Below are 15058 nucleotides of genomic sequence, written 5' to 3'. Positions count from 1 at the left end.
CTTGTGCTGCATACGAAAGAAGAAGAATGGTTTAGACAATTGCATTTTAAATTCATTTTACGCAATTAATTCATGTTATGGTTGATGGATGTTCTATATGCACAGCCCTATCCATAAAATAAGTAAGATTTTTTTTGTAAATTAATTGCTGTACGCATTTACATAAGTCTTGTATCAATTGTGAAGGAGTTTATCGAGCTTGCATTGTGTAAATGTTTTTTTATTGTGCTAGTTTAGATATGTCAGATTATTTCCAGTTTATAGACTTGCTTAAACATTTTTTTTTTTGCTTCGAATTTGGTTCATTATAGAAGTCGGTGGTTGGTTTGCCTAGCTTTTTTGTTTGTTTTAATTATCATTATTAGGGATTGTGTGCGTATGAAGAAAAAGTGCTTCCTGTTTCTTATTTGAATCAATCCGCGATGACATCCCTGAATACTTTGGCTATAATGAATGTCAACATGGTCCTCAATTCCTGTTTTTCTTCGACAGTGTTTGGAATGATTATTACAGTGGGCCAAGCCATTGTGTATGTTATGACTGGCATGTATGGAGAGCCAGCAGAAATGGGCCCTGGCATCTGTTTACTTATCATCATTCAGGTATTCATATGCCGGCTCATTTGATCATTTCTGGCTCTTTGTTGCTGGATTATTTATTGACACGACACTTTATTATGGAAGAACCAACGAATGAAGTTTTAAAAGCTGATTAAACAATTTTTATTTATAAAGCTAGAAAGGTGGCATGCACATGTTGGACTTAGTACTGTACAAACTTTGTTTTTGGAAATTGTTTTCCAAAATGTATAGCTGGCTGGACTCACCTCTGAGCTCACCTCTGAGAGGTATACACACTCACCTCTGAGCTGTCTAGTCCGCGGCCGAATCTCGATTCCGACACACACCGTCATCCCGGTGTTTCGCAGGCAGGAAGAGGCATCATTGTGTGTGCCATCCCTTGGATGGACATTTAGCTGAAGGACCCTCGGCCAGCATCAGTCGTTGGTGGATGTTAAGTTATCCCATGGTGCCTTTTGTGGAGTAGGCGAGTTATCGCCAGCACCCTGAACAAATTACAAATTCCTACCCTTATTACTGGGAGGGTAACTGCAAATCATCTGGCAGAACCCTTGCCCAGGAACTGCTTCAGCACAAACGGTATATCAAGAGTATGGTGCATTTGTTTGATTTATCGATTACAAAATGTAACATTTGCCAGAACAATGAAAATAGCAAATGGTTCATTAGAGCTGCGTTCCACAACCTTTTTAGCCCAGGACCCAATAAAAAAAACCCAGGCATCCAGTCGCGGCCCATCGAACCCCCCCCCCCCCCTCCACACACACAAACCGTCATGGAAATATCGATTGCTCATGACGTTAATATCTTGGTAAGGGTTCGGTTCATCATCTTTGTACAGTAGTACAATTCGTAATTGAACAATAAAGCAAAGTGACGACAATCATCATACCGAACACTGTCCTTATTTTGTTTTGATATTTTGTACGGATCTCCACGACCATGAGGAGAGAGAGAGCGAGAGACCACGCCCCCCTTGAGAATGAGCAGCGACTTCGATCACAGACACCGCCCACTTGATATTATTGTCAGCCAATCAGGCGTAAACTCCCTGCCTTGTTAGCACCTTCGGAAGAGATGAATCCGCCCCTACGATGAATCCGGATGAAGATTTAATGAAGATGATGATGAAGATGAATCTCACAACATTCATTGGCGGTGTATCTTTTGTGAAATAGAATAAAACTTTAATTATTAAAGTGACACGCCAAGATAAGGTGTTTGAACTTTATTTTAATCTTCATCGTGAATAGATGATGAACTTAAAATGTAACATGAACTGATAAACAAAACAAGAATAACTTTCACTGAAAAAAACCGATATGCATCTGAACTTATATCCAGGTTCAATGTTCCGTTATCATGAACAACATTAAATAAACAACTTTCACTGATTAAACCCGAAAGTGAAACTTACAAGCCTAATTCAAATGTTCCGTTAGCAAGATTGTAGATGTGGATTATCCACATCAGTGCGATGGTTGACTTTGTTGACTTTCGATTCGGCTTTGAAGTGGCGACAATGCGATTCTCATGTTGGCGCACAGGGCCACTGTCTCCAGTTTGTTTCGATACTTGGACTTCAGATATGTCACCGTTGAGAAACCTGCCTCACACATCCACGTCGTCGTGAATGGCATCAGGAACTTTACCGCGAGATGTACAATCTCTGGGTACTCATGAGACACTGTCAGCCAAAACTTTACTGAAGAGTCCTTCCTGAACAGTGCCTCAAGTGTACCGTCGGCCACGATGTCGATCAAGTCCTCTTTCAATCTGTTGGACAAGTTGCAGCACTGCTGAACGTTGACTGAATAAGGGTCTCGGATCCACTTCTTCTCCACGTGTGGATCAACAGGAAAGTATTCGTCAAATCATTTGCGCAGGTTCACCAGATGTTTGACGATGACATCCTTAATGTCCACACGTTCCTCAACACTCTTGCTGAGCAGATCATCCAGGTTTTCGAACATGTCAAATTCATCATTGGTCTGTACTCTTCTCTTCCATAGATTCAGCTTTGACTTGAACGACGCTATCTTGTCATACATTACGAACACAGATTTCGCCTGCTTGTTCGTTTTGCCCTGGAACGATATGTTCAGATTGTTCAACAAGTTGAAGATGTCGGCCATGTATGCGATGAATGTTGCGATGAATTTGTTGTTTTTGTAGTAGACTGCCAGGTCTGACCTAGCCACCTCCAAAAATGTGAGGACCTGGTCGCAAAGTTCATACAATCTTGCCAAAGCATCTCCTCTGTAGAGCCAGCGAACAGCTGCAAAATACAGCACTGTGATGTGTTCTGCATCTTGCTCCTTACACAGCTCTGCAAACCTCGAATTTTGGGCGCTCTTCCTGAGATGGTTGATTGTTTTCACTGCAATGTCCATTACTTCGGCAAGTCCAGGTGACATATCTTTCGCCGCTAATGCCTCGCGGTAGAGGAAGCAGTGGGTCCAGCTTGCCTGTGGTGCCACATCTTGGATGAGCTTAATGACACCGCTGCGCCGACCTGTCATCGATGCCACACCATCGGTACAAACGCCAACACAGTCTTCCCACCTGAGGCTATGCAATGCGATGTGTTTGTTGACGACTGTGAATATTTCTGCGGCTGTGGTCTTGGTCTGTAGCTCGTCACATGCCAGAAGATCCTCCATAAATCATCGCCATGCCGATAACGAACAAAGATGAGGGTCAATGCCTTCTGTGCGATGTCCATTGACTCGTCCAACTGGATGACAAACTTGTTGGCCTCTAGGTTTGCGTACAGCTGGTGCTCGATGTCTTCGCCCATGTCTACTATCCGTCGGCGAATCCTGTCGGCAAAAAGCGGAATTGGTGCTTATTTTGGAAGCCGCCGTCTCTCCAAGCACTTCTCTGCACATCGCCTTGGCGCATGGCAGGATGAGTTGCTCTGCAATACAAGATAAATAAAATAACACATGAACATTTCTTTCACTTTATGATTAATCTTGATTTTGTTCCAAGGCATTGACGGACAGCCTGGGGGTCGTTTGGGGTTTTCTGGGGGTCATGAAGGGGTCATAAATAACATATCTATTTTTTGAGCCCATTTTTAGGAACCTAACAAAGGTACATACCACACACAGTATTTTGTTCGCGTATGCGCATACATCACATCCCCCAGGTTAAGAACCGCTGTTCCAATGCATTATAAAAATCTAATATGTACGATGTGATTGCCGTACGTACTTTTTAAAAAGAGGCAACGTTTAAGAATGGCTGTATTGTAACAAACAATAAAACTTAGGAAGTTGTGATATACCAATGTATACATGGCACGAGTAATAGTAAGCAAGAACCCGACACATCAATTTTCTAAAGACAAAATGAAAAACTAAATTTAACTATACTTACAGCTCCATGTATTACTTTATGAACCTACAAACCGCCAATGCAGTGAAATACTTTTATGGAAGAAAACAAAAAACTTACCCGCAATAGTGTACGGTTTCTTTTCTTTGGCTATCTTCTCAGCCACCAGCTAGCTGGCTTTGGTCAGTCCCTTTGACGGAAAAACAGCCAAACTCATTACTGACTTGCTGTTGTTCATCTCACGTTCTTTCCGGAGAAAAAAAACTCCCGCGACTTGTTGACATGATCTCCATGTTTCTTCTCGAGGTTCCGTTTCAGCTTTTGGGGCCTGAGGGACTCGTTGGCCAACACATCAAGGCATATCACACACTGTGGTCGATGAACATTGTGCTTATCGATATTGAAGGTGAAGGTGAACCCATAGTTCAGGAACACAGGCTGATACTTTCTAGCCATGGCGAGTACCTTACGCTCACAGCTCAATCTTTCGAATGAAAAGCAATGGACATTCGCGTGTCGGGAACTAAACGTATGATCTGACTGACCGGATGCACGCGTGATACATCGGTACAGCGCGGTAGAAGTGTCCACACTATAAAGTTTGTGTCAGCGTTCGTTTGATCTCTGTTCTGTTCAGTTGGGAGAAGTAAATCGTCGAGAAAGTTTTTTTTTTTTTTTTTTTTTTTTTTTTTTTTTTTTTCTTCGCGATTTCTGAAACGATCGTGCGACCCATTGAAAATCCTTCGCGACCCAATCATTGGGTAGCGACCCATAGGTTGCGGAACGTCACATTAGAGGTTGGTGGTTGGTTTTAAAATTCTTCTTCCTGCTGCCTTATGGTTCAATTTAGCCTTTTTGTTTGATATGTTATGACATCTGAGAAATTGCAAATGAAGAGGGTAGAACCATTTGAGTAAGTATAGTACCCCAATGACTTTTGTTTAAAAGTTTCAGAAGTGCTCAAGCACCATAAATCCACATGTACGACAATATCCTGTTTTACGCCACTCTTCTGGAGTAAATTTCAGTTCAGCGAACATCATTATGTGTGACTTTACGTCACTCCAACATCATAATAGGACGACGTGAAAAAAATATATTTAAAATAAATAAAATAGTACATAAAAATTAACAATAAAAGAAGCTACAATGTTTTTTTAAATACAATAAAAAGCACATTAAAATATAAAAAAATATACGTATACGTACGCGTAGCTGCTGGTTCTCATTCAAAACAAAGGCGACGCCATATGCATTTTGTCCTGTGCTGTGGTCGCGTGCTTGCTTTGCCTTTCGCTGTTATTTTTGTGATTATTCCTTTACCGTGTAAAACAACCAACGCAACGTGGCAACGGCGAAACATGACGACCCTGCCGGCTCGGACGACCGTGACCATGTCATGCCTCGAGCCGGGGTGCCTCGGCGGGTACCTCGCCGGCATCCGGCGTCGACGAACCGATCGACGTTCATGTGCACATGTGCATGGATTTGCAAATGCCTGCCTGTACGTCGTCGTTTCTGCGTATATCGCATCGTCCAAAAAAAAAGAAGCGAGCAACTTCGGCCACTCGAGGAAAGATGGGGCACGCCTACTACTAGGAGGTGAGCGTCGATCCCCGGGGCGGCCGGGTTCACGGAACCCTGAGCTCGTTCGTTTGTCACAGACGACACGACCACCGGTGAAACTGCTCGGACATGTTGGGTAAAGCACGCCGTGGTGAAGCGGGCCGCGGAGCCACTCGGCACACAAGCCAGCTCACGGTTGACACGTCCGTGCCGGTCACCCTGTTCGAGGAGAAGACCCGACCGATAGAAAACAACGGAGGGATTACCGACGGGGAGCGGCAAAGATTCAGGGCGAAGCCGCAGCCTCCTCCAGTTATTTACTCTAGTTTTACGGTGTTTGTCTTTATTTTAAGGCATTACGCCCGGTTTACGTCAAAAACCGAGTTACGTCACGGCTTATGGAACCAATTAATGACGTAGGCCGGGGTATTACTGTATAAGGTGCAAAAAAAAATTTCCAGGAAAATGACGGCAAATGTTGGGGGGTGCACTTTATGCTCAGGTACAGGTTTGGGAATGCACTTTATGTCTACGTATGTCCTTTGTAGATGTGCATTAATGATTCTGTAGATTTGTGATTTGTACTTTTCTCTGTAATAGCCTTTGTAGATTTGTACTTTTCAACACAGGAAAAATTGGGAATTTAAGCATTAATTAATGGTTCATAAATTATAGCATTTATTTTGTAATTTTTGTGCGAGATTTTCTCATGTATATTAAACATCGAAACTTGAGTTAATGCCACCTATATACAATACCTACAGTCACCTGAAAAAGTAAGTCCACCCCATGTAAAGTTTTGACTTTTTCAACATATTTCAACATACAGCTATTTGATCTTCATTTCAACAATATTGATAGATAAAGGTGATATAATATAACAAATAGCATGAAACATTTACATTTTGTAGTCCATTGTATAATTTAAATAAACATAAATGCAAATTTTGCATGTGGAAAAAGTAAGAACACCCCTACATTTATCACGACTTCAAATACCTGAAATTACAATCAGGTGCACCAGCTCAGGTGCAAATGATTAGAACATCGTTAGAGAGGATCTTGGAGGAACCTGTCTTATTTAAACCTCAGACATTTAGTTTGGCTTGCTCTTTGTTGTTGAAGTGTGCGGCATCACCATGCCAAGATCAAAAGAGCTCTCTGAAGCCTTCAGAAAGAAGGTTATAGATGCCAACGAGTCTGGGAAGGGATTTAAAAAGATCTCCAAACAATTTGAAATCAATCATTCGACTGTCCGGAAGATCATCTACAAGTGTGGAGAAGATTCCAAACAACTGCCAACTTGTTCAGGCCAGGCCGCCCCAGCAAGTTCAGCCCGAGAGCAGATCGCAAGATGCTGAAAGAAGTCTCTAAGAACCCCAGAATGTCATCACGGGACCTACAGGTAGCTCTTGCCACTGTTGATGTCAAAGTGCACGAGTCTACCATTAGAAAGAGGCTGCACAAATTTGATCTACATGGGAGGTGTGCCAGGAGGAAACCTTTGCTGTCCAGAAAGAACATCAGGGCAAGACTAAAGTTTGCCAATGAACACCTCGGCAAGGACCAGCACTTCTGGAACAATGTGCTCTGGACAGATGAGTCAAACGTAGAGCTATTTGGCCACAGTACCAGAAGACATGTTTGGCAAAAACTAAAGACAGCATTTGACCACAAGAACCTGATACCAACTGTAAAGCATGGTGGTGGAAATATTATGGTTTGGGGCAACTTTGCTGCATCAGGGCCTGGGCAGCTCACCATCATATAATCCACTATGAATTCTTCATTGTACCAGAGGGTGCTTGAGGATAGTGTGAGGCCATGTGTCGGAAAGTTGAAGCTCAACCGAAGGTGGACCTTGCAACATGACAATGACCCTAAACATACCAGTAAATGCACCAAGGAATGGCTGAAAAGAAAGAAATGGAGGGTTCTGGAATGGCCAAGTCAAAGCCCGGATCTAAATCCCATCGAGATATTGTGGGGAGATTTGAAATGAGCTGTGCATGCAAGAAACGCCTCAACCATTGCACAGCTGAAAGAATTCTGCATGGAGGAGTGGGCAAAAATTTATCCCAGTCGATGTCAGAGACTGGTAGACAGTTATAAGAAACGCCTACTTCAGGTTCTTTCTGCCAAAGGGGGCAATACCACCTATTAGAGCCAATGTGCACATGTGCATGGATTTGCAAATGCCTGCCTCTACGTCGTCGTTTCTGCGTATATCGCATCGTCCAAAAAAAAAAAGAAGCGAGCAACTTCGGCCGCTCGAGGAAAGATGGGGCACGCCTACGACTAGGAGGTGAGCGTCGATCCCCGGGGCGGTTATATTATATCACCTTTATCGATCCTTCGAGCGTCGATCCTTCGGTTGAGCTTCAAAAAGTGTACTTACTTTTTCCACATGCGAAATTTGCATTTATGTTTATTTAAATTATACAATGGACTACAAAATGTAAATGTTTCATGATATTTGTTATATTATATCAACTTTATCTATCAATATTGTTGAAATGAAGATTAAATAGCTGTATGTTGAAAAAGTCAAAACTTTACATGGGGTGTACTTACTTTTTCACGTGACTGTGTATATATGATTTACATAGAGGTCTACATTTTTTAGTTTTTTGGGGTTAGTGACATCAACCGTGTTTCTTGTATACAGGTGCACCTTGTACATGGGGATTTGTGGTACCTGCAATTAAAAGTTGCCGTGAATTTTTAAACTGAAGAAAATTCTGTGCTGGTAATCGTCGGAGCGACTGGCACAATTAAAATGATGTAATTTATAATTGCTGAACCACTGCAAAGTTGAAATCCGAATTGATATATATTTTCCATGTTCTCTAATTGCAGCTGTTTGTGGCAGGGCTTATTGTCCTGCTCCTTGACGAGCTCCTGCAAAAGGGCTATGGTCTGGGCTCTGGTATTTCGCTATTCATTGCTACCAATATCTGTGAGACAATCGTGTGGAAAGCCTTCAGCCCAACGACGATCAACACTGGTCGAGGTAGAAACCTTAAGCGTGTTCCTGGTGCAAATTTGCCAGATTTTATACAAGAAAATGTAGATGCAGAACAAAGTCGCTTCTACTGCACCTGTCTGTGCTGTGAATACACCACTATGCTGTATGCTGTAGTCCTACTCCTTGCCACCATCCCAAAATTTTCCCCACACTTTGTGGTTGTTGAACCATTCTCATCGCTCTACACTCTTCACTCACTATGAGTAGGAGACAAAAACGCCAAGTACAGAAGATATCGTATTAATTTAACCTCATTCTGAGAAAACAGGGCAAGCAAGAGTGTCTCTAAAAAGCTGATTATCAGAAAAAAGTGATTTGTTCTCGACTTAAAAGGAAGCTATTTAGTTAGCGTTTTGCCCCACTGATCAATAATAAAATTGTATACAGTGTCGAGGCTCGTGGAGGAGCTTCTACACAAGCGGGTCAGGACATAGCTAAACAAAAATAACAGTAGAAAGAGGGGAGTGGGGGACATATTAGTGTTGAGGGAGAATTGAAAAAAACAATGGATTTTGGGAAGAATGAGGGCCAAGGGAAGACACCGGGTGAACAAGATTGATGCAGCCGCAAACTTCCAAACACAGAAGTGGAAGGAAAGACTGGAAACTCTGAAAGAGGTGGGCTTGGAGAGGGTTCATGGGGGTATAAAATATCATGGTTGTGGATGGGGGTGACAGATTGTGGAAAGACAGCACAGACGAGAGGAACAGAATGATCTTTTTCTGCATAGATCTGCATTTTCTTGTATAAACGGCAAGTCCTGTGATGGTGATGAACAGCTGTCTTGAAGCTTTGTTTTATGATCTTTTATCTTGTTTTTGATGGAATAATTCATGCCTGATGATTCTGGAGCGTTTGTATTTAACAGCCGGATTTTTATGAATAGTCATCCAGATGTGAATTTGTGCCAGCTTGAGAGTTCTGTTTGGTAACGGCATATGCAATTCTACAGGGACGGAGTTTGAAGGAGCGATAATCGCCCTCTTCCATTTGCTGGCAACTCGGTTGGACAAAGTGCGTGCTCTGCGAGAAGCCTTTTACAGGCAGAACCTGCCCAACCTCATGAACCTCATAGCCACCATCTTTGTGTTTGCCATTGTTATTTACTTCCAGGTGGGTGAACCCTATGCTGCTGTTCTCCACCATTAGCTGATGATTACGTTTGTGTATTCTTCATAGCTTGGGTGGTTGTTGTCCAACTACGCCACCAATTGCCATTTGCATTCTTCCAACACGAGCATAATACCCGTTGCACAGGGCTTCCGTGTGGACCTGCCTATCAAATCCGCACGCTACCGTGGACAGCAGAGCACCTACCCAATTAAGCTCTTCTACACGTCCAACATCCCCATCATACTGCAGTCGGCTCTCGTGTCCAACCTTTACATTATTTCGCAGATGCTCGCCATTCGCTTCAGTGGAAACTTCCTTGTGAATTTCCTCGGCGTCTGGGCAGTAAGTCTATCCTTGTCGGTCTCTATAATATTTTTTGTAATTGTTAAACTGTCACGTAACTATCAGCCTAAAATGCTTGTTAGCTTTTGCCTTTCTAGGCAATGATCATAAAGTTTGAATTGGTATAAATTCTGCCCCAATGGTAATTTACGAGACCAAAATGCTAGATTTTATTTTTGGAAGTAAGAAACTTTTATACCCAGGGAATGAAAAGTGACTGAATAGGCTATTTGAGATTTTTTTTTTTTTTTTTTAACTTCCTTGTGATTCAGGATGTTGGGGGAGGTGGCCCAGCACGATCTTACCCTGTTGGTGGGCTTTGTTACTACCTCTCTCCCCCTGAGTCTCTGGGCTCGATTGCTGATGACCCTTTCCATGTGGTCGTTTACATAGCCTTCATGCTGAGCTCCTGCGCCTTCTTTTCCAAGACCTGGATTGAGGTTTCTGGATCATCTGCCAAAGATGTAAGTACAGCGCTTTTGTTTGTTTTTTTGCTTCACATCCTGTTGTCAAAATTAGTGCAGGAGTAACTTTTGTGCCAATACTACGGGAAACTGCTTCAGCCGGCACTAGATGGTGCGGGTATCGCTTGCTGTAGTTAAACGAGCAAATAAATTTATCATTACTTGCGAAAATCGAAGATTTTTCAAGTATATTGGATGGCCCTGTGCGTTATTCTGTTTGTCTGTCTGTCTGTCTCTCAGTCACCAACAGGTCACAATTTTCAACTGATCTTCATGAAACTTCACCAAATGGTAGAGTTTGCCATAAGCAAGAAGCCTATTGTTTTTGGGGTCAAAAGGTCAATAGGTCATCAGAGTCCAAAGGTCACCAACTTTGTCAAATTTCTAAAATCCTCAATTTTCATCGGATTGACTTAATTGTAAGAGGATTTTCATATCTGGCCAGTGAATCCACCACACAGTATTTTGAGGTCAACATAGGCCAAAAGGTCAACATAGGCCATATTTCTAAAATCCTCAATTTTCATCCAATTAACTTGAAATTTGAAGAGGATTTGCATATCTGGTCACTGAATTCAACCACCAATTCTTTTTGAAGTCATCATATGCCAACAACCTATTTTAGGGATTTCGCAAGTATGCACGACATATTTCTTGTTACTTTGTTTGTTTTTGTTTTGAAATATCATGTTTTTATTTGCCATGAATTTTTTTTTTAGATATGCTTTGGATTGTATCTGTCAGGTTGCTAAGCAGCTGAAGGAACAACAGATGGTGATGCGAGGTCACCGTGAGAAGTCTATGGTGCATGAGCTGAATAGGTAACTAGTTTCCTTGGTTTGGAGTTCCATCCAACTTGCGAATTTTGTTACTGAGTGTTGTGCTGAGCTCTTTCTTCAAACCCAGCTTTGTTTCTGAACAGTCAAACACTTGGCCATTCAACAATGAACAGCTTTTGTATCTCTGTGCAAGATTTTGGCAACCAACCTTCAATCTTTTATCTTTCTGCCTCTTCCCGTGCTTTTCCTTTAGGTACATTCCCACGGCTGCAGCTTTTGGTGGGCTGTGCATTGGGGCACTGTCTGTCATGGCAGACTTCATGGGTGCCATTGGTTCGGGCACCGGAATTCTGCTAGCTGTTACCATTATTTACCAATACTTTGAAATCTTTGTCAAGGAGCAGAGCGAGATGGGCAGTGTTGGTGCCATGTTCTTTTAAGAATGGAAAAAAAAGCAAAGAAATAAATTTGCATAAAATAGACATACAGCCTTCGTAAATTCTTCCTGCCTTTTTGATGCACAGTTGTGACCTTTCAACTTTCTGTTCTTTTTAGTTATTTTCGTGCCCCTCCACCCTTAAACTTATATACGCAAAATTCAGTTTAGTCGTATCTTTTTTTTTTTTCTTCTTTTTTTTTGTCAAGAAGAGTCTGCGAATGTAAATTAATTTTTACAGTATTTTCTTCCTGGGATTTTGATTTGTACATTTAAGCTGACCATACACGTGCGCAATACACACGCATCTTTACTGTTTGCCCCAAGCTGCCGAAATGATGTCAGGATTCGGTGCATTTAACAATTTCTAGGACAGTGTTTATTATTTGTTGAATTTGGCAGTTTTGTTTTTTCTGGTCATTGTTCTTATTAATGCTGGCCCAAGGTTCCCTCCTGGCTTGCCTTTGGTGAAATGTACCATAATTACAAAATGCTCCCTTCCTTCTAAAATGATTTTTGATCACTACAAGTCCGTACATTATTTTTGAGATCATTCGTACAATTGAAGAACCAGTCTTGGGTGACAGCAGATGTATGCGACTTTAAGGACTGTACATTTGTAATCTTACCAAAAACTTTATTTTGCCAAGTATTTTTTTTTTTCTAAACTTGATTGGTGATAGATCGGTAGGTGAGGCGCTGAGTGAGAGAGGCCTGTTTTCTTGTTATATGGTGAGTAATAGGGGAAGGTTGCCCAAGTTGGGGCTCAAGATGGGTTATTGTAATTTTTTTTTTCCCACACTGTAATTCATAAAGAAAACTTAAAGGTAGTTTCCTATCTTCTAAGTGTAATACTGTACTTGTAAATTTCTTCAACTGCAGCTATTATTGTCATCCCATCTTGTGCAACCTTCGCTCACTGTATTATAATTTTTTTGTTGTTGTTGTTGTCTTTGTGCTGCATAATTATCATTATCCCATTCCTGCATTGGATACACATTAAAAACTTGATACCAAAAAATAAATTTTGAACAAAGTTTTAAATAAACAAAAACATGTTTGGATAGCGACTGTTCAACAGCCGAGCCAACGACTGACAACAAGTATCAGATTTATTGCATCAAAAGTTGTATTCAAACTGCAACAGAGGTTGTTAAAATAGCAAAATATTGTGAACACGCATGACGTGCCATAATGAATGAATGAATGATCGTTTTAAGGCCATTTTTCCCCGCTAGAGCGGGGGTTAGCCTTGCGGGCCCCATGACAATCATGGTTCCCTGTATGGCCGGATGCCCTTCCTGACGCCAATAGTGGAAACGTAATTTACATAAATCGTGGAGAGGATTTCTGGCTTAACACTATTTACAGTTTGAATACAATTGCAAGAGGCGACATGAAATTATCTCCAATCGCTCCTGGAAATGTAATTCCAAATACATCAGTACGATCGTGCACATTGTGGGTCAGTGGTCATCTGTAATGATTAATAGAATCGCAACATTTTCCAAACATTTGATACATTTATATAATGGTAAAACTGGTTCTCATTAGTGTCTGAAATGGATTGACTTCCATTTCAAGAGCATGGCTGGTATTTATAATCCTATGTATTTTTTTCCCAAACTGGGAAGTGAATGAAATGAAGCTGAGGCCATCGTGGTACTTTGCATTATATTTATTCTTTAAATGATGAATTTTTTTAACGTATGTTTGCAGATTTAAATACACTTGTTTCCTCAATATTAATGGAGAATTTTCATTTGTGGGACAGTGATGATATTTTGCAGAGAGCAGGGTTCCAGAGTGGCTTCTTTGTTTCTGAAATGTCAAAAGCTATAATATTCATCAATTACATAAGCACCAGGGATACAGCTCCAATCATCCTTTTAAATTTATTTCTAAGAGCATCCTTTTTTTGCCCAAGAATGATGTTGAATATGTTTTGACTAGGACAATGATATCTATTTTATAAAGATAGCATTAGTTGGAAAGATACATTTTGAGCCAAATTGGCTAAAGTCTAACAGATATACTTTTTCACGATCATAGTTAATCCATGGGAAAGAAATATTTGTTTATGCAATTCTGTTCTTAAAAACATTTATTATGGGAACTGGATACAAGCACTGGGGTTGGCAGGATATTCTAGATGCATGCACACTCGCCTTTGAGCTCTCCAGTCTGGGTTTGAATCTCAACCTGACTATAAACGGTTATCCCGTTGTATCAATGTGTATGCCCTCTCTCAAATGGGTGTTAAGCTGGGTGACTCTTCTGCCAGAATTGGTTGCTAGTGAATGTTAAAGATCACATGGTGTCTTTTGTGAAGTGTCGGTTAGTTGTCTCGACGCTGAACAAATTCCAAGACTTGCTGCTGGGAAGGTAACAAGAAAACCACCCAGCTATGGCATATGGACCTATTATAAATGGATGAGCTTTGTGTGTGTGTGTGTGTGAGGCATGTTTTTGTGGAGTTCTACTGGAGCTTTCTGATTTGGAATGTGATGCACTAAAATTATCGTCATGACCTGAGTTGATTTGACTAAGTAACTGCAATGAATCCAGACGAATTCCCATGTTTCTCGACGTGTGCCATGTTAAGGTGTATAGAGCAGTTTAATAGGTCATGGCATGGCATTCCAATAAGGTTTTTGTTTTTGAAAGAATGAAAGGTTTTTTGAAAACCAATAAGGTTTTTGTTATTTATTTTGCAATTTTTGTAAAATAAATAACAAAAACCGTGACAACATTGTAACAAAGCATATATATTAAATTAACACTAAATTACTAAATATTAACTGTTAACTGTTAATACTAAATATTAACAATAATAATGTTGGTGTCATTTGGCAATAATAATAACGAATCAATCCCCACCCTAGCCCAAGCACATCTGGGCTTGGTGAAAGGTAAGTTAATGCTCAAGCGCTACAGCAGGCAGGTATGCTACAAGGCCATGTCGACCAATGAAAATTTGGTCTAATGGATCAACGGAACCACTCGTTTGATAAATACTCCAATATTTATAAAATATATCTAGCCTGGGTTCGAATCTCAGTGCAGCTAAAATATTGCCTAGACCCTAGAGACTGTTTTGGCAGCACCACCGCTCTGTAGTATGGCACGATGATGGTGATACAAGTGTGATGGCCGTTCAAAAGGTTCTGCGATTAGATGGAATGATGGAATTATCTAATTATTAAGCAGACATGTCCAGACAGCTTTTGTGTTTCCCGCCCCCTGGACTTTTGTTAAATATTGCTAACTTGGCCCCAAAAGGCAGGGTGTGTGCAAAAAAAGAGTGATGGGCAGTGGAATTGCTGCAATTTTCCTTTCACTTGGTGGGCATTCTGTATTTTGTAACACTTTTATTAGAACAAAACTCTTCTCAACTGGCTCAGTAT

At 41.1% G+C, this 15058-nt stretch overlaps 1 protein-coding gene across 1 annotated transcript in view; it reads left to right on the top strand.

Annotated features, from left to right (window-relative positions):
* Positions 1-12676, top strand: part of SEC61A2 (SEC61 translocon subunit alpha 2) — a 37638-nt gene extending 24962 nt beyond the window's left edge. Inside the window, exons 6-12 of the mRNA XM_068112838.2 lie at positions 493-602; positions 8349-8502; positions 9470-9630; positions 9775-9972; positions 10245-10436; positions 11181-11257; positions 11469-12676. Of these exons, the coding sequence (XP_067968939.1) occupies positions 493-602; positions 8349-8502; positions 9470-9630; positions 9775-9972; positions 10245-10436; positions 11181-11257; positions 11469-11655 (1079 nt within the window). The 3' untranslated portion in view covers positions 11656-12676. The remainder of the gene's footprint in view (positions 1-492; positions 603-8348; positions 8503-9469; positions 9631-9774; positions 9973-10244; positions 10437-11180; positions 11258-11468) is intronic.
* Positions 12677-15058: the final 2382 nt, after the last annotated feature.

The sequence above is a fragment of the Myxine glutinosa genome, chromosome 4, assembly GCF_964187855.1.
Source record: "Myxine glutinosa chromosome 4, kmMyxGlut1.1, whole genome shotgun sequence".
Taxonomy (NCBI): Eukaryota; Metazoa; Chordata; class Myxini; order Myxiniformes; family Myxinidae; genus Myxine; species Myxine glutinosa.
The sequence above is the reverse complement of the archived record's forward strand: the minus strand, read 5'-3'. Positions and strand labels throughout refer to the sequence as shown.